This window comes from Coccinella septempunctata, chromosome 1 (assembly GCF_907165205.1).
Source record: "Coccinella septempunctata chromosome 1, icCocSept1.1, whole genome shotgun sequence".
Classification (NCBI taxonomy): Eukaryota; Metazoa; Arthropoda; class Insecta; order Coleoptera; family Coccinellidae; genus Coccinella; species Coccinella septempunctata.
The window spans coordinates 70591152-70617022 of NC_058189.1; the positions used below are offsets into that span (position 1 = coordinate 70591152).

The 25871-nt window shown below is 37.5% G+C and overlaps 1 protein-coding gene across 1 annotated transcript in view; it reads left to right on the plus strand.

Annotated features, from left to right (window-relative positions):
• LOC123318664 (heterogeneous nuclear ribonucleoprotein L) overlaps positions 1-25871 on the plus strand; it is a 132266-nt gene that overhangs the window by 69016 nt on the left and 37379 nt on the right. Inside the window, exon 6 of the mRNA XM_044905352.1 lies at positions 23225-23302. Within this exon, the coding sequence (XP_044761287.1) occupies positions 23225-23302 (78 nt within the window). The remainder of the gene's footprint in view (positions 1-23224; positions 23303-25871) is intronic.

Sequence of the window (25871 nt, forward strand, 5' to 3'; positions counted from 1 at the left end):
ATTTAGGGGTGATAGCCTCTACACCTAGGGTTGAGGAGATTTCGGCTTACAATTCTGCTCAAAATATGTCCGCCTACGAATAAAAATTGACTGGTTCCCGTATTTTCTCTGGAATCATCCTTGTCGTGACAAGTTTTCAAATTGTCAGCCTGTATGCTTTCCATGTTTCAAGATTAATGCATTTTCGCCAATAATGAAGGAATGGTTGTTAAAAAAGACCATCAATGACCTAATTATCTTGAGCAACAAGAAATCAGGATTGTCTTTCGAGAATAACCTCTCTTAGATGTTACATAACCAACTCCTATTTCATACATAGAAATAGGGTAATATATGATTTAAACCGACTTCTTGGATGATTTTTCTCCAAAATAATAAATACCGCATATATAAATGCTGTGCGTTATTTCTAACCTACTCTGTATATTACATAGCAGCATTATTCTAATAAAGGGCGGTTTTGTAGATATGGGCCACTTACTTCCTCGTTCTTGAAGCTCGAGGATCTGTATTGCTATATATTTTCTTACGAGTTGTCTCCTTCTCGAAATGGATTCATTCTGAGAAGACCAAATGTCGCCATTCTTTTTCCCATACGCCGCATCTGCATCCTCCTGGTCGATTCGAAACTTGTTCCTTATCGTCCCGGGGTATTTTCCCTCCCATATTCCTTCCATCCCGAGGCATCAACTTCTCCGATCACCACAATGGGACTGGATGAAATCCGCAGGGGATCCAAACAGAAATGTTCGTTTTGACGTGAATGTCCCTCCTATGAATTCCGCCGCAGATGTAACTAGGCGTCGAAAATCCAGACGGCTTGGAGCGGCTGCGGACGCTGCGAAGGGTGAAGATATTTACGGTTCTCGTGAAACCGTTCATTTTTCCTGAGATCGAGGTTGTTTTGTGTTTGTCCATTTTGAAATGTCTTTGAGTAACAAATTTATAATCGTGGAAACATCGTAGCTGTTCTCGTATTTTTATTTATCCATCACCAATAATACTTATTGGGTGTTGTATCTCAAGGGGTCTTTATCTCGAGACTGTGCAGTCTCTAATTTCTCCCGGTGCCTTCTAATAATAAGGAAGTTTATCGTGAAACGGGAGTCTAAAGTTGCCCACCCCCGCTCATCGAAGAACATCTCGGGTATCGATATTTCCGTTATAGCCGGCTAATAGCGTCATTAGGAACGGTGTGTATCGGTTTGGAACGGCACGTGAGAGTGTTTCGTTGGGCAATTAATCAGAGAAGTTTGGATAACGAAACGACGGTGGTCTCGAAGTTGATGCATTAGCATAACTTCGTAGAGTTGGGACCTACGACCTCCACGCACCACAACTAACTTGTTGGAGATCTCAGAACCGTATACACTTTCACGTAAGCTCGTCTTCTCTGTAGTACTCCCACATCACATCTTAGCAATGGCATCGACGCCATTTCATGTCAGGCTGACAAAGCTCCTCTTGACCTATGTCGCTGATTCCAATCGGCCACAAGAAGTGGAGAATGTTCGATCTGAAGAATCTATGGAATAAAAGTGACTCAATATCCACAGTATTTGGTTAAAACTATGGGAATTCTTGTCTTACCAGTGACACCGTACATGGTGATGCCTGATGGGCGAACTTTTCATTGCGTTTTGGGCTACACGACAATCTAGAGGTTTCCCGAGATTTGTTTGTTTTGACCCAGTTCTGTCAATTGAACTTGATTTTGCCACCTCCTACATCATCAGCCTTCCGATCGACGTTGAACTGAATTGCAACAGCTTTCTTTACCTACTCTTGATTATCACAAAGTGGTAGTCTTATTTTACCATAAGTGACATATTGACTCGTCGGTAACCAGAACGTCTGCTGAACCATGTGGTTCCGATTCTGACTCAGAATATTAACTAATAAGCAATAGAGAGAAACGTAAGTTTTAGTAAAACTATAAAATGATCAGTAAAATTAAAGCGGCTTCGACTAATGCGAGTGAAAATGATGAATCTTAATATGAAACCGTAGAAATTCTGTTATTCTTTCGAAATTCAAGAGGACACAAGTACCAACGGTGAAACTAACAATTGAGTCATAATTACAACATGTTGTCTTAGGGGAACCGCCCACCAAAGTAGCGTAGCATTGACCACTGACATGGCACATACATGACAAAAGCGATGCATAATTTTCACATATCGCCTCTGAGTGCGAAGGGTCAGTTGCGTGAAATATGTTGTTCTCAGATGTGAAAATTATTATTATTATATATCCGACAAGATTATCCTTAATTATTTTCACTTCACATTCTTCTAGCATAAAATAGGTGCAATAATAGAAATAGGTATTTCATGTTGAAATATGTTATCTTTTTCACAAATAAACACTCTTTAACCCATTTATGATTACACAAGATATTTCAAGATTTCTTGTTTTCTTGACAATAAATCTTGGTATTGGCATAAAATTTATTGTCTTGTCTTGAAATTCTGAAACTACTTCTTGTCTTCAAATCAAGGCAAGATCTTGAAATTATTTCAAGGGCTGCTGATGTTTTCGACATCGTCCTACTTTTCTGAAAATTGGATAAATCCACAACCAAGCAAAAACTTATCATCTGAATACGAATGCCTCATTCTCTGTGGAATTCCATGGACTTTGAAAGCGAAAAATTTCGGAAAACCTCTCCCATAAACAATTCAAATGATATGTTGATTTTTTTACCAGTAGTGTAATTACATAAAAACGAAAAAACCCTGCTTACATAAATCATATTTCGAAATGTAATTGCTTCAACGAAATAACATCCTTCTTCCGAGTCCACATGGTTTCCCTTAATTAATGAATATAAAACAAACATGTAGATTATTTATGAATTAACTGCGAAGCATATACCACAGTAGTAGGTGAAAGAGAAATTCCGGCAATATCTCAATGCAAACTGCATGTGCAACTTAGGAAATAACATACGATATCAACCAAGCGGTGGATAGGACTATCGTGGGAATATAAACCCTCGTATACATGTCTTATTCAAGATGAAAATCTCCGTCCGTTCCACTGCACAAGTTTACGTATTCACGTTACTGCTCCTGGAGGGATTATTAAATTCCAGAAGGTAGATTAAGGATCAAACGGAAAGATAGATCGCCTCTGAAGTGGTATGAATCAACGGGAATGGCTTTAGTTTCGACTACTTATCTCGGTCGTGGACGTTTATTAATAGTTCTATCAAAAATATCGATTTCGATGAACTTTCAGCTTTGGATGGTAGAAGTTCATATATAGCTTCAATATATGGAGGATTTCTGTGTAGTTCGTACATTATCAATGTCGTAGGAAAGCGCTGGCGGGACACACACAAAAAAAAACAAATTCCAAATGTACAATTCCGACTTGCTAAGTCAGAATTCTGAGTTACAAGTCGGAATTCCGAAATGCAAGTCAGAATTCAAGACAGTAGTGGTGCTAGAATTGGTCGAATGACACTTGCTTTGTTGCATTCGATTGTTGCCAAATCATGTGAGCAGAATTCCCTCTGTAGAGCAGATTTATCTCATTTACGGCACGTATAGGCACATTTGGACCTTTAACCTACGCCTACCCTATCTCTTTTCTTTCGAAAGTTTTAACGGACGTTATTGATTCTGACAAGCTCACAGAGCTTCTGAGGGGTTCGTCGTTACCTACGGAAATCAGGATAATATGATAATATATCTGTAGTATCCATATATGCTCGTAGGGTGACAATAAGTCGGTAGCTTCTTCGTGTTTTGACACGATTTCCGAAAGCCTCTTGCGAGCACTTTATAGGGATTACTAAGGACTAACGGCCAGTTTTATAATCAAACTTAAAGCCCCTTCAATTTTAAAGCTTTTCTTTAACCCTACCGAAACTGACACTAAACGAAACTTAAAGTGGCTTTGAACTTGATTATGAAACTGGACGTAGGAATTTCGATAAAATGCTAAGCACTAAGAAAGGTTTTGAAAAGTTCCCAGGAGCATAATTCTCGGGAGTACAAAAATACTCCAAGTGCTTTCACAAGCACTGAGCACCAAGCTTTGGGACACCTCAGCTATGGTGCAACCGAAGAGAAGAATAGAATATCATTTCATTGATCCAAAATTCCTCCACGAAACCAAAACACGGATCAAATGCAAGAAAACAAAAGTCATTAGACCTCCTCCTGCCTTGCATCTCAAAATTCCGACTTATAAGTCGGAATTCCGACTTGTGTCTCAGAATTCCGACTTTTATCTCAGAATTCCGACTTGTATCTCAGAATTCGGAGTTGCAAGTCAGAATTGTGACTTGCATCTCAGAATTCCGACTTGTATCCCAGAATTCCGAGTTGTATCTCAGAATTCCGACTTGTGTCTCAGAATTCTGACATGTATCTCAGAATTCTGACATGTTTCTCATAATTCCGACTTGCAAGTCGGAATTGTACATTTGAAATTTGTTTTTTTTGTGTGGCACTTCAGCTCTTTCGTAATGTCCAGAGTTTCTGTGAGAAGTTATTTTTTACGTGACATGAGATTAAATGCGGACAAAAAAATCATTCTAATTTTATCTACCTCGATTACTGATTGATGCTTTTTTATGATGACATTTGGGATTTTATAGGAAGAATCTTTAAAAATATTTAATTTTTAGCATACTAGAAAAGTATGTTGGAGAGGTGATGCTAAAGAAACAAGTCGAATAAAACTCTGTGAGTCTCTGAAAGAATTTCATTGTCCGTTGTAACGGAATTTCTTACCAACTCAGACCTCTTATATATACAAATTTCTCTTATCCAAGAATATAATCTACGCTTCATCATTCTTTCGCAAATTTATCTACTCTCGGTATGAGTTTAGGCGAAAATTGCTTCTTTCTCTAAATCATCCATCAAGCTTTGGAACGTAACCTTATCTCCTCACTATCTTTTATGTTTCCCTCGTAAATTTATTTTCAAATTGTGACATATTTTCGATATCAACTGTTCATTGCTCTTCGTCTGTTGGCTACAGAATGTGCCAATGAAAATAATTTTTACGTCAAGTTTAATAAAGTCTCTTTAAGCTCAAAGCTCCACGCAGTGCCATTTTTACATCCAAGGTGTCTTTAATTTTAAAGCTTCCTACTGAAAATGACACTTGAGGAAGACTTTGGCCTGAATGGGACAGTTCCATACACCACCAATAGATCCGAGTTGAGGGTACTGAATTGAATTATATTTTGTCGGCCTTTAACTTGTTTCATAACGAACTTTATTCCTATACATTGATGCACCCATGATACCATCCCTCATACACAAGTCCTGTGAAACTTCTCGACAGCGGTCGACAGTACCTAAAGAAGACTGTTCAACACGTTTTTTCATGTTACTAATATGGTGTTACTTCCTCGTTTGATCCACTAACATTTTGACAACCAGTGACAGCTGTTCATTTCCAGTTTTATCAGAACGTTAATCGTATCACAGTGTCAAAATGTTGGACGGGATCCCCGAAACGGGCGGATCAAAGCACAACCGGAGGAGTAATCCGACAGAGGATGAGACACATCAGAACAACAACATCACTGAACACCTAACAACATAATATATGACAACTCTGCGCGCGTCCTGCATACAGACAAACATCATGCACATAACCCCTCAAAAATGAACCTCCTTCACGTTTCGAAAAATGGAAATTTTGATAGCAGAAAGCTAGAAGCTCACTTGTGGTTGTCTTGTCTGTGTGCAGGTCGCCGCACCGGTTAGTGAAGGGTCCGAAGAGGCTACTAGATGCTGTCTTAAAGACCGTTGGGATGATGCCGGAGGTTTTTTTGGTGGATAACTCGAGGAAACGGTGAGTACCATTCATGATTTACTTTTGCGCCTTGTTTGGACGAGGTCCTGGTGGATACAAGTAGTGTTCAGGCAAGTAGGTAGTAGTAAGATCAGCTGAATCTTATAACAACAATATATATCACGAATTTCATTTGGGACAGAAAGAATTTAAATATGGGTTCCATCAAGGATAGCTGAGAAAAATCCTTCGACAGAGTCTGTTGGTGTTGATCGAAATCCGAAGACCCGCCTCATCATTCCCGACACTAACCTGTTGTTGAGCAAGTGTCGCGCGACCCTAACTACAGTGCGGAACCTGCATAATAACCCGCCAATTTGTCCTAATAGTTCTCGATTATGTGGAGAGACTTCGATCGAATGCTTTCCAAATGTGCTGGAATTTCCGATATTCGGTTCATTCGCTAATTTGATAAATACGTGTTTCGGGAAATAGCATGCTCGTCGATCTGATCAATTGGGGTATGTCAAATTATGTCCCTATGGGAAAAAAGTTGAAATGTTCGAATCGGTTCGGAGTTTTGTGGTTTATTATTGTTGAATGTTGAAAAATTGGGCGAATTATATTATTGGAAATAATTGCACTGAGTTGGGATTGAATGGCAGCTCTGTAACCGTAAGTGCTAAGGAAAAATTGGTGGCACCTTTCCCAACCCGATTTTCAAAAGAGGGAGAATGGCCAAAACCGTATCCTTCTATTATTTTGTTTTCAAGTTATAAGTGAAAACTGATTTTTCAGCTTTTTGAATTGGTGCCTCTATTTCGTAAAGTTTCAGTGATTCCTAAAAATAAATGTTACATTCTATAGAATGCAGTGGCGTAGTATCATCCACTTTTCACTAGCTCTTACGGTTACAGAGCTGTCATTCAATTCCATGGAATTTTGACCACTCTGTAGAGTCTCAGAAGAGGATTTTCAATTCTACGTATTATTCACAAATTAATGAATAGTTGCGAAAAAATTTAAAGATTGGTTTCTTGTCAGAACATAGTGTGGGTCTTTCATAAAAATTGAGTCTTTGACTCCTACCTATATTTTAACAGTAGATCCTTGAGGTCAAAAGAAACACTTTTTTATCATTTTTTCCGAATCGCCTCGGTTTAAAAGATACAGGCTGTTCAAAAACCTTAAAAAAACGTTATTTTCAGTTCTATCTCACAAATGGTTTCATCAAATGGAATAAATTTTGGAATATAGTTTTTCATTTATTGGATGAATCTATTTCGAACACAAGATATCACCCACGTCGTCCATTTTTCTCATTATGACCATTGCTTACCATACAAATACCAATTATTCAAAGAACCCAACTCTTGAAACTATTATAAGTTAAACGATATTTAATGAATATTCGAAATTTTTGTGAAATAAAAGTGTTCATATTTTCTCGTATAAAAATTTTCTCCTTCAAAAATAGAAAATATCAGTGATATTCGGAAAATTGGGTACTTTGGCTGAATGCTCTGTTCTAAAGATCCACAGATGGTTAGGATTATAGATTTAGCTTGTTATTCTGGAGGTAATTTCGTTTTTTCAGGGTTGGCACAAATCATTATGAAAACGTGAAATGCCTTACGGCATTTTATCAGGGAAAAATAGTATAGGAAAAAACCTCGAGAATCTACTGTTATAATATTTGTACAAGTCAAAGACTAACCCTGTATACAGCTTCCTGAAGATGGGTATTTTTTTTTTAAATCATAAAAATTGAGCAGACTTTCTATGAAGCTGGAAAACATTCAGAAAAAATCTGGTGTTCTAATTGCAAGAGGTAGGAAAAACCACTCCTAAACTTATTTCCCAAGATACTTTTTTCTTTATCAAATATCGAATTGATGATATGGTTGCTACATAAGGGAACTTAGAACAGATCACACGATTTTCAAAAAATGAGTTTTCAAACCACAAGAACGTTTACCTTTACCCACCTTAAGATGCTATCGACCCACACTATTTGCTGACAAGGAATTATCTCTCGAACTTCTTCGCTACTTTCATTCACACACTGTATACAATTGTGTAGTCGTAGTAATACAACATCTTTCAACATACAAACCATTACGGATCATCAAATATAGACTAACTTTCAGTACAACCCCCATAAATCACTACACATGTTTCGTTATATTTGTAGCATTTTCAATTAAGTGAAGAAAGAGTTTTTTGTCGTTCTTTCTATGTGTCCTGTGATCAGTTTCCCTTTTCTCTCTGCTGGTTACGGCGATCTAGTCATGTCCGAAATTTGGCCGTGAAACGGTATTTTAATAGGTTAGGATATTTTCGAACCGACTACGTCCTGAGTCATAACTTTGTAGAAGTGACACCTGTCGCGGTAGTAAACTTGGGCGGTTTTTTTTTTAACTGCATGCACTATGCATTTCGCTCGGCGTTGCTGGCATCAATTCCGCGCTAAACGTGGGAGTTCCCCATCAATCTCGTCATTATTTCATTGTGTACAACGGGTCAACAGATTGTTTCGAAATTGTCTCGTAGCTTGGATGTTTTCGTGCTGTGATATTATCCTCGTTTTTGAAAGGCAAGTTGCTGCTTTAGGCGTTGCGATGGAATTTAGAAATGGGAAAAATGAGACGCGAAACACGCAATTTTACCCAAGAGGAATGTGCCCAAGCGGTAGTTTTGCGAGAAGAAGGGTGGACATACACAAGAATTGCAGAAAGGTTTGGAGTTTCCCATACAAAAGTGTGTCCAGAATGTTGCAGCGATTCAGGGAGACAGGTATGAATGTCCGAAGACCAGGACAGGGTAACAACTGCCATTCAAGAACGTTACTTGAGAGTTTCTTCGTTGAGACAACGGTTTGCAACCGCTCGCCTCCTTCAAATTCAGCTTGAGCAAACTCATGAGGTGCAAATTAGCACTCAGACAATAAGAAATCGCCTTAGAGAATATGATTTAAGGCCTCGTGTCGCGGCAAGAGGCCCAGCTCTTACCCCAGCCCATCGAAGGGCGCGTTTGGATTTTGCGAGAAAGCATATCCATTGGGAAGAGGCCGATTGGGAAAGAGTTCTCTTCACAGATGAGTCTAGATTCTGCCTCTACCATTGTGATCGACGTTCCCTTGTACACAGACGTCCACATGAAAGATATGTTCAGTGCAATTTCCTGAATACTACTGGTTTCGGGGGAGTATCGATTATGTTATGGGGTGGAATATCTTTGACCGCTCGCACAGACCTAGTGGTCGTTGATAATGGAGCTATGAATGATGATAAGTATATAAGGAACATTCTTGAAGAGCATGTAGTGCCATGCATTCGCCCCATACATTGGTGAAAATTTTATTTTTATGGACGATAATGCCAGACCCCATCGTGGGGGCATCGTTCAGGAGTATCTTGAAGAGGTTGAGTCTCTCGAATGGAATGGCCAGCAAGAAGTCCAGATCTCATTCCGATTGAGCAGGTTTGGGACAACCTCAATAGAAGGCCGAGAAGTTCAGAAAATCATCCATCTACTCTTAATGACTTAGGAATCCAACTCGGAGAAATCTGGGAAGGATTAGATCAGAACATTTAAAGATCACTCATTTCGAGTATGAACCGTCGTTGCCGAGCTGTAATATTTCAGTATTTTGAAAATTGTTCATTTCTCTTCTTCCACATAAGATTCGGTGAAATCCTGAATTTTTCTTCCATTTAATGTGTCTTGTTTCGATCAAAACCTTCCCGAGAGAACATGAAAAATAAGTTATAAAGTCAATGTAGAGTTAACTTTCATTAAAATTGAGATTTTCAGAATATGCGTTAATTTTTTTGCGCAGTGTAGTTTGCTTAAAAAAAATTGAATAAAAGAAATAAATACAAAAAATATACAAAGGTTCAAAAAAGTGAACAACGTCTCGGAAATAAGTGAGAGTGACTCTGCAATAGAAAATATATATTTCATACGCTGATACATCTGATGATGAAAACCTAGACATAGACAATCGTTGGTCATTGGAAATTGTTTTCTTTCAATGTTTTTCCTGTTGAACAAACTTATGGTCAAGTCTCTCTCGCCCCCTGTTCAAATCTCCCATGGGTTATGAAGAAATGAGCCAATTTTCGGTGCCTAAAAAAGGAATTGCTGTAGGTACTCAAAATGTTAATCTCATCATCACTCAACTATCATCTATCGTTACCTATTTGGGCCTGATATCTTCACGCAAAAAAAATGAGTTGCTATCATTTATACATACAACTCTAGTTGCTTCAGAGTGAAGAGGGGTTCAACTCTCCCGGACTCCCCATACTGCATTAATGTCTCCTTGAGTTGTCTCTAGAAATTTCATGCAAATACCGAGTATTTTGCCAGTTGCATGGCGCGTGCTACGCCTACTCTTCCTCGCTCAGACTCTCATTTTCCTCGTAGCATTTTCCAATGAGCTCCAGTACTCCGATAACGACCCCTGAAAGAAATTCCAATACCCATCCCGTATCGGATTCACCTGCAACTGCGAAAACTGAATCGGCACTTTGCAGATCGCTCCCGACTGACGGTCCCTCAGTGTTCCCCGGGAGACGGATCCGGTTCCGGAGCAGTAAAAATCCCATTAAACAACGGGTCCGACCGGCCTCTATGCCGTTATTTCGGCGATTCGTTTCGGGGGTAACCCACATCGCTCGAAACTCGGAACCTTGCGATATCTGGGTGGAAATTGAGATCTGAAGAAGGAGAACGGGTATCCGGCGGCCATGTTTGGAATCTTAATAGTCGAGTTAAGAGACTTGTCGGATTAAAATTCGTTGAGAGCGTCGCCGATAAGCAGTTCTACCTATAGGTTGGGGGTGTAATCAACGCTCTGTTTGAACAGCTTGCGGATGGAAAATAATCGTTAGAATGAACGTCTTCTATATCTTCGAAAGTTCGGTTGGAAATGGATGAAGGAGAGATAAGTTCTACCCATCGTTTTTCGGTAGATTTTGTTGGAATCAACAAGTAAGTCACTGAAATCTTTGGCATCGTTGGTAGGTGCATATAGACAAAATTTCATTTTTATTTTTACCTTGATTATCAGTGAAAAATTGAGAAAGGCACGAACGGGAGGTCAAGTGTTTCACACTGAAGAAGTTGTTCTTGCAGAATATGTATCACTTTTACCTCTACGATTATTTGTCTGCGGAATAAGCGTGTCAAAACGTGAAAAAAATGTTTCTCAATTGATAGGGTCACTCAGAAATTCGTCAAGACCAAACAGTGGCCCTGAGTGCCATAAAATTTTCAGAGGACATTCTTGAACAGTTCATCTCACTAGAACAAATTAGAGGGCTTTTTGCAAACACTAGTTTGCACAAAGAGAAGTCGCAAAGTTGGTTTTCTGAAAATCTCCACAAAGGAGGTAAAGTTAATTCTTGAACCTTTCAAATTAATCGATTTCCTCAATATAGGATTTGGGGCAATGCAAAAAAAAAAATGTTTGAATCATACAAATCGAACAACGGATTAGAATTCTATGGATATTGGGCGCGTACTCTGGAATATCGCATTCTATCGCAATTGGGCAAGGCAGAACTTCAACAGGATATGAAAAATTGTCAAAAGTTGTTTGTGATGAATTAAAATTTTGAGACGTATTAATAAAAAAGTTGCTCTTTCAGAATATACAGGGTGTATTTGAAAGTGAGGCTTTCAACAGAAGCGTTTCAGCAAAAATCACGTATACAGAACTCTCAAAATGGCAAATTTAAAAAAAATTGAAAATGATAACTGAAATAAATCCTAATACGACCCTAGACTGTTTGTTAGCTGAATTATCCCAAAGCAGTGGGAAAAAACTTATCTCCTGATTTCGTTTAGGATATTGGCTCGTTCGATAGTTACCTGGTAATGAAAAAAATGGAAACTTAGGATTGCCGAATTGTTCTCATTTTTTTTAGTAACTTACACGATTTTATAAAATGGCTTATTTCGATACCAACTGACAGAAGAGACTTAGGACACAAGTGTAAAAAATAGACTAATACTTGAAAATATCCCCAATAAAGTTCGTCTAAATTATTCACAAATTTCTTCACAATGGGCATCATAATCTTCTTGTTCGAACATTCCAACAATCGTCTTAAAAATAGGATGAAATGGGGAAACATCATAGCACTTTGTCAACATAACTCACATAAGCACTTTCAAGAAACTGCCTCGATTTTCTACATTTTTTTTCACCCCAAATTGCACGATACAACAATTATAATTCTCTCAAAAATGACCTTATGCATCTAATCCGATATACTTGGTACTGAACCATTCATTGTCCAGCCATATGTTTATGTTTTGTTTCGTTTTTGCGATGCCGGAGTCACCTTCCACAGTCCCGTACTTGAAATTCAATGAAATTTTGTCGAACTTCTAGGGGTTGTTTCTCAGCCATCTTGGTTATTTTATATAGACAATTCTTGGTTAAACGACTTATTTTGATGAGTTCTACCTTCTGTCAAAAAAAGCCCCACCTTTGAAATCACTTTTAACTCTACGATGATTTGTCTGAGAGATTTCTGGGAGATTCCCAAAAATATGGGGTCACTCAAAAATTCGTCAAGACTAACCGGTTACTGACGTCCATGGAATTTCTAGACGATATGCCTAGACAATGCAAAAAAAGTGTTTGGATCATCCAAATACACCAACGGGTTAGAATTCTATGAGAATTAGCCCCGAACTAGGAAAATCTACCATTTAAATTCTGTATTTGAAATCCAGGCTATGATGCAGATAAGATTGCATGAACCTTCACCGCCGTTTCATTGCGAAACTGAGTCCATCAATGAATTTCCCCCGCATATTTTCCGTTCATTCACCATTAAGCATACATAACGGATTTTCCTCCCTCAACTTCGAGTATTTATCGACGATCCCGATCTCATTGAGGTCGCCAAGAAGGGTCGTATCCACTTTTGTTGGCCTAAAAGGGGAAGCAATTGCGGCGCTTCTTTTCATATCCGAATCAGATAACTTCTTCGGGAGAAATATTTAAACTTTCCCGGAATGAGGAAAGGAGGAATTACAGCCGAGCAATTCCGCAATTGGACGTTCGGGACCGGCGTACTTTCCCCATCCGTCGGGAAGTTAATATTTCAGAAATTTATGGAGGAGGTTGAATGTAAATTTTGCGGGTTTTTTTGCCGTCGCTCGGTTGCCCGGGTTCGCGAATATATTCAGATGAGAGACGGATTTTGCGAGGGATTTTCGGACCGGTCTCGTATCGCGAAATTAATTTTGGGCCCTAGGAAAAATCTCATAGCATGGCCCGGGTTGAAATCAGTCGAGAAATAAAAAAATTTTGATTGAGAAGAATGTCGCCTGCTACCCTCGCTCGCTTATCGTGTTTGGTGCTCTCCACCCATGAAAAAAAAATTATTCATGTAGCTATATCGATCGAGGTGGTAGATCACGAATATGCAATAAGATTTTTTGTAGGATCAAGATTTTGAGATATAAATCACTTCAAGTGAAAAATTTCGAAAAAATTCATCAACTTTGACGAGCTGTAGCAGCGAGAAAAAAGGCTCTGGACATTAGCTGATTTTTTTGGTGATAGATTGGTTCTTTGCTGATGGAAAAATCCAATAGTCATTTATCTACCTCGAACAGTTTAGATTTTATGATTTTTTCCGCAAAGGTCCGAAATTTCCGATTTTCCATCGACCATAAGTTGAAAAACAAATTTTTAAAAAAATATGAGTTTGCATATTCATGTTCTACGTCCTTAAATTCGTCCACAATATGAATTTGGTCATGATCGGAGACCAAAAATTTTTTTCAAAAAATCGAAATTTTTCCATGCATATGTATGGATAATTTGAAAAATTTTTGATCTCTCCGATTTCCACTAAAATTGAAATATTCACTAAATCGGGGGCGTAGATTACGAATTCGTAAACAGAATTTTGCTGAAAGGATTAGTTTTCAAGTAATGGTCGATGGAAAAACGGAAATTATGGACCTTCGCGGAAAAAAATCCTAAAATATGAACTGTTCTCGGTAGATCAATGAAAATTGGTTTTTTCTGTTCGAAAAAAACCAATGTATCACCGAAAAAATCAGATTATGTCCAGTGTCCTTTTTCCGGGTGGTGCAGCTTGTCAAAGTTGTTCAATTTTTTCGGAATTTTCCACTAAAAGTGATTTTTTTCCTATATTACCGATCCTAGGAAAAATCTAATTGCATAGTCGTAATCTACGACCTCGAGTTTGTTGAAAAAGTGACCCGGATGGATATCGTTCGAAAAATAAAAAAATTTCTGGTCTAGAAGAATGTCTTTTGCTACCCGCGCTCGCTTATCGTGTTTTTACCCACGTATAACTAACAAAAAAAAGTTATTCATTTAACTTTATCGATCCGGGTCATTTACTCATTAAGTCGAGGTCGTAGATCACGAATATGCAATTAGATTTTTTGCAGGATCATTATTAGGGTCACTATTAGGGCAAAATTCCGAAAAAATTGGTCAACTTTGAGCAGCTATAGCACCCAGAGAAAAGGAACTGGACATAAGCTGATTTTTTTGGTCATAGATAGATTCTTTGCGAATAGAAAAAAACATTTTTCAACCATTTACAATTTAGATTTTATGATTTTTACGCGAAGGTCCAAAATTTCCCATTTTCCATCGACCATAACTTGAAAAATTAAATTTTTTAAAAAATATCTGTTTGCACATTCGAGTTCTACGCCCTCGAATGAGTGTACAGTATAAATTTGGTTTTGATCGGACACCAAAAATATTTTTCAAAAAATCGCAATTTTTCCATACATATGCATGGAAAATCTGAAAAATTTTCGATCTCTTCGATTTCCACCAAAATTGGAACATTCACTAAATCGATGGCGTAGATCACGAATATAACAACAGAATTTTGCTGAAAGGATTAGTTCTCAAGTTATGGTCGATGGAAAATCGGAAATTTTGGACCTTCGCGGAAAAAATCATAAAATATAAACTGTTCATGGTAGATGAATGAAAGATGGTTCGTTCTATTCGCAAAGAACCAGTTTGCATTAAAAAAATCAGCCTGGATATTTTCGAGAATAATTTATTCAGTAATCAACTCAACAGTTCGTATATTTTGTCAACTATCAAACCATCAACCTGGAGCATCTTTCTAAATCTTCGCTTGGTATTCGGACCAATTCGTCCCAAAATTTCATAAATAGTCTCATCGAAAATATGCCTCGAAAAATTGAATGCTTTTTCTATCAAACTCTTCATTTTTTTTACATGAAAACAAGGATATCACCTAAACATACTATGGTCCATATCAGTTGTTGAGCAGTGTATTTTGGAACGTCTGAATTGGTTGAATATAATAATAAGTTGTCGATTCAGTGACCAGAAACTATCGGAAAAGTCACGAAATTCCATTGTTGTAATGTCAATGATTGTAAAAAAATACTCTAAAATTGAACCAATATTATTCTCAAGTTTGAATGATACCCTGAAAGGTTATAACGTTCCTGCCATGAAGTTTTCAATCCCCACGTCATCCAGTGCCAGTAGCAACTGTTGATTGTATTGTATCGAGAAGGAATTCAACTTCTTTTCGCTCCGACAAAGAAAAACGTCCTGAATGGGTCTACCGTTCGGTTCGACGTCGAGGAAACTTTTTCAATATCATTTCCACAAACCCCCGTTTCCATTCGCGGAAATGTACCCCGTGAAAAACCTACCGCCAACACACCGGTTCGGTTTTAATGAAACGCGGAAGGAATTTCGCCCCTTGGGAAATGGCTGGAAACGCACGGAAACAATAATCCCATATGGTGAAGTTTGGAATATGGACTTTTCGCGTGTCGACTAGGTGGACCTGTTAAGCAAACGGCAGGGGACGTATGGAGGGTGTCCCACGGTGGACATTTGGGCATTTAGAATAGAATGAACATATTTCAATGCGGAATAGCACTTCCTGATACATATTCTTCAAGTCATAAATCTGAAAATTTCATGGAGCTCGATGCAGCCGTTCGGTCTTGACGATCATTTTGGAAATTTGTCGATAGTCACCGTTAAAGTAGTTTTTCTCTCAAAAAAAATAACCGTAGATGGAAATCTGATACATATTCTGAAAGAGCAACTCTTCTAGTAATAAATCTGAGAATTTCATCCATCTCGGCGCAACCGTTCTTTCTTGACGAATTTTTAACTGAATCCTTCTTTTTCAGGATTTTTCGAAGGTCACCTTTCGAGTCGTTTATCTATCAATAAAAGTGAACGTAGATGGAAATGTCATACATATTCTGAAAGAACAACTCTTCTAGTAATAAATCTGAGAATTTCATTCATCTAGGTGCAATCGTTCGGTCTTGACGAATTTTTAACTGAACCCATCTAGGTTCTAGATGGTAAAATCTGAGAATGGCGTATATTCTGGCAGCTCGCGTTTTCGCCTTGATGCGCACATGGATTTATTCTTTATTCCTCAGTTTTTTAAACCTCGGGTATGGATCTCGAGTAAGACTTTTCGAAGGATCGGCAATATCGAAAGAATTATCGGAGGGTTGGGCTGTTTGAGGCTGAGCGATCGCGCCTTTTGAAATAGGGAGTTTTGCATACGGCGACGTGCATATAAGCTGATTTGAGACCGAGCGGGTTCTCCTGTTTCTCGAATTCGATATGGAAGAAAGGAGGTTTATGTTTGTCGACTTGAATATTGAGGTGCCGACAAGGGACATTTTTAGCTGATTTTAATATGAAGAAGGCTGGTAATGAGCGAAGTTTGATTGGGTAATCAATTTCTCGATCGGTGGAATCACACCGATTATTTTTCAATCGGATATTGGGCTTGGATATCCTTTTGTTCCATTGAAACAAGCTCAATAAACATTCTGAGTAAATCGCTTTTTATGCAGGTCATTCTGAATGTAAAATGTTTATAATGATGTCGAATACTTTATAATTTATCGTAACATCGCAGTGGGCGTCGATTTTAAAACAATTCTGTCATATACAGCTCGAAATCCTTCAGTCAGAAGCAGCACAAGCCTCGCTTTATGTGATTTAACCAATATTTTGTCACCAAGTAAATACATGAATGATCATGAACTCCTTATTTTACAATCTGTCCAATTTTTTCTCTTTGTATTACAATTGACATTCTCTATCTCAGTCCTGTAAAAAATAACCGTATTTTCAGAATCAATTAGATAACTTATAAATCGGGTTAGGAGCAGTCTTGAAAAGTTTTTCCGACCTGAAACATCCATTCCACTCTGGTTCACTTTTGATCAAGCGAATTCAGCTTAGACTAAGAATATTTCGGAGAATTTACCGAAATTTCTGATCCTATTAAAACTTTCCTAAATACTTAGATCGATCTCGTTAAATTTGTACCGAGAAAACGAATCTGAGGAACTCAAAATATGTTGGAGCGATTTGTTTATAATGTTCTTAATATATGGATTATGAGAGTTCAAAATGACAATTTTTATGTATTATTCTGTTACTGCTTCGTTATGCGCATTCTAATTCAGCGGATTTCTGATGAAGAATGGCAATGAATGTGTTCAATGATGTCAATATGGATATATCAGCGTTTTTTTTATATACTTCATTCAAATTTATTTTAGCAGTCGGTTGGCCATGAAATAATTTTCTCAAGTTTTTGTAACTAGAACGAAGTTAGGTTGGCACTCATGAAATGTCGTTAATGTCATAACGCCGTTGCCACAACTAATATCAATTTTCATTACGAAAATGCCGAAAGTGATTGAAAAAAGAGACAGGGTTTCAGGAAGTGCTATTTAGAATTCAGGTCCGCTCATTCAAATAGTTATATTCTAAAATCCACAATACGTCAGACGGTAGCGAACATATTCAATGTAAGACAATTTATATAATGTTTCATCTGAATCTAAAAGACTTATATTTCAGCTGAATATTTCCACAGTCAGAAAAATTGTGAATGAAGAGGATGACAAAGAATTTGCTTCCATTGGGAGACCCAAAAAAGTGGTAGCATTTCGGAATTTTATGTTTGAGTGAATTATTGCGAAAAGTTTTCTACAGGATTTTCGATAAATGTCATCGGAGAATAAGTTCCCTAAAATGGATTTTTCTATTTTTCATTTGACTTGTCCTATACAATGTAAATGTCTTAAGGTACTAATAAATACCTAATTATTATAATTACATCAATGTATTAAGATGAATAGCCACAAATACGCGCAAGTTGACCTGTTATTTGTTTATTCATGTGAAATTTTTGTTCAACGGTGAAGTTGCATCTTAACTCGAAATTTCCTTCAACTCCTTTTACTTATATTGATGCAAGATGATTTTTCTTGAAGAATTCAACATTCTTGTAATTATCTGTTGATTCCTTCGGGAGATACCCATTCCCAACCACTGCATCATATGCATTTCATCTTCGAGTTAGTATTTTTGAAATCTACAAATGATGTAAGCCAAAGAAGATAACGAACATTAATTCTCCTCAAGCTAGTATATATTATGATATTATACTGATCTCTTGTATTTTCCATGCAAATAACTGGATTTGGTATGCCTTTAATCAGTTTGTATAAACTTCAATTCTGTTCTTCGCATATTTTCCGAAAAAATTCGACATTGTGATAAATTACGTAATAACAGAAACTTTTACGTAGAACGGCAACATAGCGTTGATTTCAAACCCAAAAATGTTTTGACAAGCTTCATAACCCCACATTTTCTTACTATACAGAGTGAAATGTGTCAAATTTCCATGGCCAACCGACTGCTAAAATAAAGTTGAATGAAGTATATTTGGGTGGGAAACATACAGAAAATTTAGGAATTTCTGTGGGGTTTGGAAAAAAAACTCAGAAGAGGTACGTTTGATAGAATAATTTTTAATGCCTACTTCATTAAAGCATATGATATCTTTATACTGGTAGATAGTCGAATAGGTCTGTGGATAACCTGCATATAGCGCAGCTACTCAAACAGACACATGTCGATTAGTTTCTATATCCCTTAGAAAAATTAGTCTGGTGTATAATTAAACCAATTAAAATAGCTTCGGCATACTGTTCTCTAAATAGAACCAACACACAATGCCGCTCATAATTCATTGCGGATACCAAACCGTACGAACTGACCTGCTATACGAGCTCATTTTCGATGACTTTTGGATACAGGGTGATCCGGCTGAACGAGTCAACGTTCGGATCGGTTTCCTGAGAACCTGACCGAGTAGGCTCAATGTCTCAGTGTTGCTCTGCTCATTTGATGATTCAAAGTAGGTGAAAGAACTTTCAGTTCACGGAAATAAATACACATTTGAGAGTGTGGTTATCCTGGTATCTCAAAAAACAGTGGAACACACGGTATTTCCTATTTTGTGAAAAATTGTTGAACTGGTCAATTTTTATTTTAATTCACACATCTCTTCATGTATAAAAGAGTAGTTCGTCAAGCACCTTCTATTAGGAAGGGAATGGAGAAATCTTATATGAATTATTTTCTTGACTTTTTCTTCAATTGGTGATATTCCGAATTAGTGGACCAAAGAGGTGTTTTTACTCGAAAAATTCTAGTTTTTCGAAAGTTGTATCAATTCTCGAACGTCGGGAACGCCCTGTGAGTTCCATCCTTATAAATATCCCAGAAATTCGAGAGACAATGCGAGAGCCAAGATAACTAATTGAGGCTTTCTAGGATGCTCGATTAGTTGGTGTGAATCTCGAACATTGGCTGATTTATCTGCTCGGTATTGTTTATTAATGTGCTACAATCGAGGCTCGGTCTAGGTCTGCTTCCAACTCTTCGTTCCTCAGGAATTCAGTTACGACCCATTTCGTTTGTGCAGCTGACGGCACTTTCTGGGAGATTTAGCACACAGGGAATAATAGCGTTCTTCGATCATATATTAGAGACCATAATTTGGTATAATATTGAGCTATTTGAGTTTCGAACGGTAATTTGTCGTGTCCTTCAATGTGAAATATCTTGAAAGGGTGCATTAGATCTTTGCCTTGATAATTCCTCAAATTCAACCTTTTTTTAAGTCTGCAAACTTCATCAGGTGGAATCTTTATCTTGTTCGTTTCTCGCTTCAAAGCAGTTTTGCTTACTGTTGCCACTTCAGACAGTTTAACCTAACTCAATAAATCAGTACTAATACAAAATCGTTTTCTGTTTCCCTTTGTATATCATTACATTTACGCAAATTATCCACTTCAATTTTCCAGCGGTGTATTTCATTGCATAACTAGTTTTCTTCAGATAATCTTTCCTCGATTCACTAAGTACTAAAATCGGTCGTATTTTTCTGTTTATTTCTCGTAGTTCTACAACATACCGAATTCAACTCGATGCGTTCTTGAGGAGAACATATTTTTTTATGAAAACATAATTTCTCTTACTTTTTTTCTCATACAGTGAGTCTTTGACTCTTACAAATATTTTAACATACGAAGCTTTAGGCCTTAAACTCAATATTGACAAAACCAAAATCTTGGTAAGTCCGTCAGAAAGCCTTCAAACATATTTCAGCCTGAAGGATGGAACTCTAGAACAGGTCGAGCAGTTCAAATACTTGGGAAGCTTCATAAATACTAGAGCTAACCTGTAACCGTATCAATTCGGCATCACGGGCATTCTGGAAGCTAAAGGACAGATAGTTTCAAAATGACGACCTCAGTCTGAAGACCAAGACAGTTGTTTACAAAGCAGTGGTCCTCCCAACGCTTCTTTACGGAAGCGAAAGCTGGACGCCCTATAGGCGACATATTAAACAGCTTGAACAAACGCAACGTTATCTAAGACAAATAATGAACATCAGATGGTTTCACAAAGTTTCAAATGCAGGAGTCTTGCAGCGCCCGAGTTGTACAACAATTGAGACTCAAGTAACGAGGGCCCGACTCAGATGGAGCGGCCACATTCTGAGGATGCAAGACACAAGATTTCCCAAAAAAGCTCTGTATAGCGAATTAATAGAGGGAGTTCGGAAATCAGGACGCCAGTATAAGCGGTTTAAGGATATACTGCATCAGTCCCTAAAATCACTTAATGCCAATCATAACTGGGAACAACTAGCGTTAGACAGATGACTGTGGTGGTCTTTGGTCCACAGTTATAATGGAGACTCGAGAAGAATACAGCGGCGGCCAGATCTGGTTGGTGACTATCCATTCCCGAAGTGTGGAAGAATCTGTAGGTCACGGTTGGTTCTCTCCAGTCACAGGAGGGCACACAGTCGCAAGTAGTCCTAAGAAATTATAAGTTTGAACGCACCGACAGTTTTGTTTGTGAGTCTTTTTGTAGATTTATTCTCGATAACGGGATACATCAATGAATGAATTAATGAACAGTAGATTCTTGACCTCAAGAAGTCAAAGAGTCACCATGTATATGAGATAAACAAGTCAACAAATGAACTTGTTAATATCTTCATTACCTTACCGTGCAGTCAAATTGTTCCTTACTATTATTTCAAGATAAAACTGAATAGCACCCATGCTTATAAAATTCGAATTTTTTTCATTGTAACGTTATCGTGCTTTGCTGAGGTAGAATTTCAACTGCTCCTTGTATTTTCATCGAATTCTATTCCCGATGAGTATCTCATCGTATTTCACTATTTCCGGATCATCCGCACAGCTCATTGATTAATCCTACGATATAATTCAACAGATAACGACAGCAGATTTCTCCATTGTTGAAATTTATATGTCGACGACGACGTTCGGAACCGCGATCCTTTTGATGTAGCCTGCCTTACTTTTCACGATCGCGATGCGAAACACAAAAATACAGATACTTCAAAAGTCGCATTCCTCCGAAACCAGATGACACAATTATAAATTATATTTATTTCTCGCGAACGTGAATGCGGATAGGCAACTGTTGACCATACATCTCGACAATTAACCGTACTATGGTTAATTAACGAGGTTCGACATTTTGGCATTCGATATTCGGCCATTCATTTCTCAAGTTTCGGGGATTTGTCGTGGGTAGGTCCTTTGTGACGGCGGATTCGGATGTACGAAATGGATCGGAGGGATTTAATGAGTAGGTATGTATGCTCGTTCATTAAATACAACGATTCATCTGTGCGTTCGGATTATCGATAATTCGTTATCGAGTTTCCGATTCAGCCCGTCTTTGATGTGAGGCTCAATATTGATCAGTCCGATGTTTTTATGTCGGGGATTTATTGTTTGATGTATGGAGAACTGAGAATTGTCCGTTTTTCAAAATGTTGCCAAAGTCAAAGAAGAGAATTTGTTTTTAAAACTGTTTCTGTAAATTGTTCACATTTTTGAATTGAACAAAGACAGTTAAAGAAGTTTTCAAAACTACAGGTATTGCCAATGTAACAGAATTTTTCTGGAAAATGCAAAAAACTCTCGATACTCTAGGCAAAATCAAGAGATCCCTATTTTTGATTTTTGCTGGGAGGTTTATATTCAAACTACCACTATGTAGGGTGCGTCTTTCACTCGTAAAAATATTTCAATACCAGATACTTGAGATCAAAAGACCCACTTTTTTCTATACCTTTTTTTCCCGATTCAGACCTGATAAAAAAATATAGCCATTCTAAGTTTTCATAATGAGCTGTGCCACCTCTGGAAAAACAAAATTACCTTCAGAATAACAAGCTAAATCTACGATAATTCACATCTGTGGGTCTTTTTAACATTGTCGTATTGAACCAGTGTAACCAATTTTTCAAATTTCACCGATACTTTTGAATTTTTATACATCAAATTATTCGAAAATGGTGCATTATACGAGAAATGATGAAGAATACTTATATTTAGCAGAACGTACAAATATTTATTAGATAGTGCCCAACTTAGTTGCAAGAATTGGGTTCTTTGAATTCTTGGTATTTTTATGGTAAGTAATGGTCATAATTAGAACACTGGAAGACGTGGGTGATATCTTGTGTTCGAAAAAGATTAATCAAGTGAATGAAAAACTATAGTCCCAAACTCATTTCCTTCCGATAAAACCGTTTGTGAGGTAGAACTAAAAATAAAATATTTTATTGTTTTTCCACAGCCTGTATCTTTTAAACTGAGCCGATTCGGGAAGAAAATGTAAAGTAAAAAAGTGCTTCTTTTGACTTCAAGAATCTACTGTTAACGAGTCATAGACTCACCCTATATCTGTGAAATGACGGACTGACAAAATCTTTGACTACGGAAAAATAATTTTGCACTCGTAACTTGAAAACCCCCATGTAAGTTTGATAGGTCATAAGCTTATCTACAATGGTTTCATGTAGATAGATTCATAAATAAATAAATAAACAAAAGGTGATAGAGGGATACAGTTTTGACCATTTCCCATCTTCTGAAAACCGGAGCTTCTATTCAATCCCATCGAATTTTGCCCGCCCTGTACATAGTATTTCTCCTTATGACAACTCTCGAAATCGAGATTTATTTATATGAAACCTTTTTGTTTCAGTGAAAGAAAACACAAGCAATGGAAGACCACAACCCTTATTACAGGAGCCACACTTCGGATCGAGACCACAACCATTCAGTGAGTATTCTCCAAATTCTATATCTATAAGAAAATTCCATTCAGTAGCGATACTTTGCTGGTTTTTATGATTGGGAACAAATATTTCACAATAATCGAGCCTGCAAATAGATAGCCAAGACTTGCCAACAGGCCAGACAATAGACAGGTTTTTACTGAGGCGCTTATTGCATTTTTCGCCTTCAAGAAAGTATATAACGATTAGTATGTTTGCTGGCCTCGGCAACGTCGCCGTAGTTGCCATTTCCCTCAGCTCTGGAGGAATTTTACCTATATCCATATCACTATCGATTGTGGATTATTATACACACTGAAATTCAAACCACGTTCTTGATTCGCTCGTAAAATCTAGAGAAGAATTAATTCGACTTCAGCAAATGACAGTTATTATCACATGATGTTTTTATTGAATCAAAGATTCACGAAACCGACTCAATCCCCGTTCTCGTACCGTACCGCATTATAGTGACGGACGAAAAGTGTCTGCGGACGAAAAGTACTCCCTTTCAAAATAGTAAATTGTCATTTCTCCTTGAGGTCAACGAAAAATAATCTCATTTGCTTCTACTAAAGAATAATTCAATGCAATAGAATGTTTTAATCATTCACGTGTAATGACCACGCCCTGTAACGTTATAGCGGACAACGCGAAGTAGAATTAGAGTAATTCGTAGCAATAAAAGCTCACATAATATGGAAGAATGGAAAATCCACTGACACGTTCCTTTCGTCGGTATGTTCGTTAAATTGCCCGTATTATACGAAATTTAATTTTCGCAGACAATTACTTTGGCACGAGTATTGTTATTTTGTACCGAATGGAAATATAGTGGGGATTAATTACAACGTGTGGGTTCGCTTAAAGAGGGCGTTCTTTGTATGTAGTCGTCTGTTATTTAGGAACGTCTCATTATCAAGTTTGCATACAACCTCGTCTCTGCTATTTATTCGGGATGAAAGCTTTCAGCATTCTGTGGCCGTCCCGACTCCCGCCGGAGTTTACATTTCATGATTTGGTCGAATCTCCAAATCTCGTAAGTCCGAGCTACATGGTCCAATAGGGAGTTGCACTTCAGGGAGCCTTTCGAAGTAAACATGAAAATGAAAATTGGAAAAAAAATATTTTCTCGTGAACAGTTTCAGTTATTTGGAAGTTTGGTATAAAAATATAGGTTTTCGAATACTCTGAATCTATTGCAAACATTTTCGGAAGCCGTACTCCCTTCGTTTAGATTTTCATCTTGGAAATGGTATTTTTCAACAATCGCAAAATTTAATCTGCGATATCTCCTGTTATATTCGTCTGATCGAATTGGGATTTCCGGTTATATAATCAGCGTTGCCTAGGCTTCCACCTTAGCACAAAAACTCGATTTCGAAAATCTCTATTTTTTGGGTCAAAAATGAGCAAGGGGTCAGACCCCCCTAAAATGTCCTATTTGCTACTCTGTCTGAAAATCAGGATGTTCTATTACTGTCCTCGGATATGGAGTGCATAGAATTTGTTTTGAAGATTCTAGAAAACCACACAGTTGATGATTCAATAAAGAATTGCACTCCAGAGAGCCCTTCGAAGTCAACTCGAAAATGAAAAGTGGAAAAACAGAAAAAATTATTTTTTACTAAACTGGACCAGATATTTGAAATTTTGGTATGAAAATATAGTTTTTCGAACACTCTGAATCTATTGCGAACAATTTTGAGAGCCTATCTCCCTTCGTTTAGATTTTCATCTTGGAAATGGCATTTTTCAAAAATTGCAATTTTCAATCTGCGATATCTCCTGTTATATTCGTCTGATCCAATTGGGATTTCCGGTTATATAATCAGCGTGGCCTAGGCTTCCTCCCTAGCACAAAAACTCGATTTCAAAAATCTCGATTTTTTTGGGTCGGAGCTATGGGTTAGACCCCCTAAAATGATCCATTTGCTACTCTGTCTAAAAATCAGGATGTTCTATTACTGTTCTCGGATATGGAGTGCATAGAATTTGTTTTGAAGATTGTAGAAAACCACGCAGTTGATGATTCAATAAAGAATTGCACTCCATAGAGCTCTTCGAGGTCAACTCGAAAATGAAAAGTGGAAAAACAGAAAAAAATTATTTTCTACTAAACAGTGCCAGATATTCGGAATTATGATTCCGAATTCGGAATTATGGTATGGAAATATAGGTCTTCGAACACGTTGAATCCATTGCGAGCAATTCAGAAAGCCTATCTTCCTTCGTTTAGATTTTCATCTTGGAAATGACATTTTTCAAAAATTGCAATTTTCAATCTGTGATATCTCCTGTTATATTCGTCTGATCCAATTGGGATTTCCGGTTATATAATCAGCGTGGCCTAGGCTTCCTCCCTAGCACAAAAACTCGATTTCAAAAATCTCGATTTTTTTTGGGTCGAAAATGAGCTATGGGTTAGACCCCCCTAAAATGACCTATTTGCTACTCTGTCTAAAAATCAGGATATGGAGTGCATAGAATTTGTTTTGAAGATTCTAGAAAACCAAACAGTTGATGATTCAATAGAAAATTGCACTCCAGAGAGCTCAACGAAGTCAACCTAAA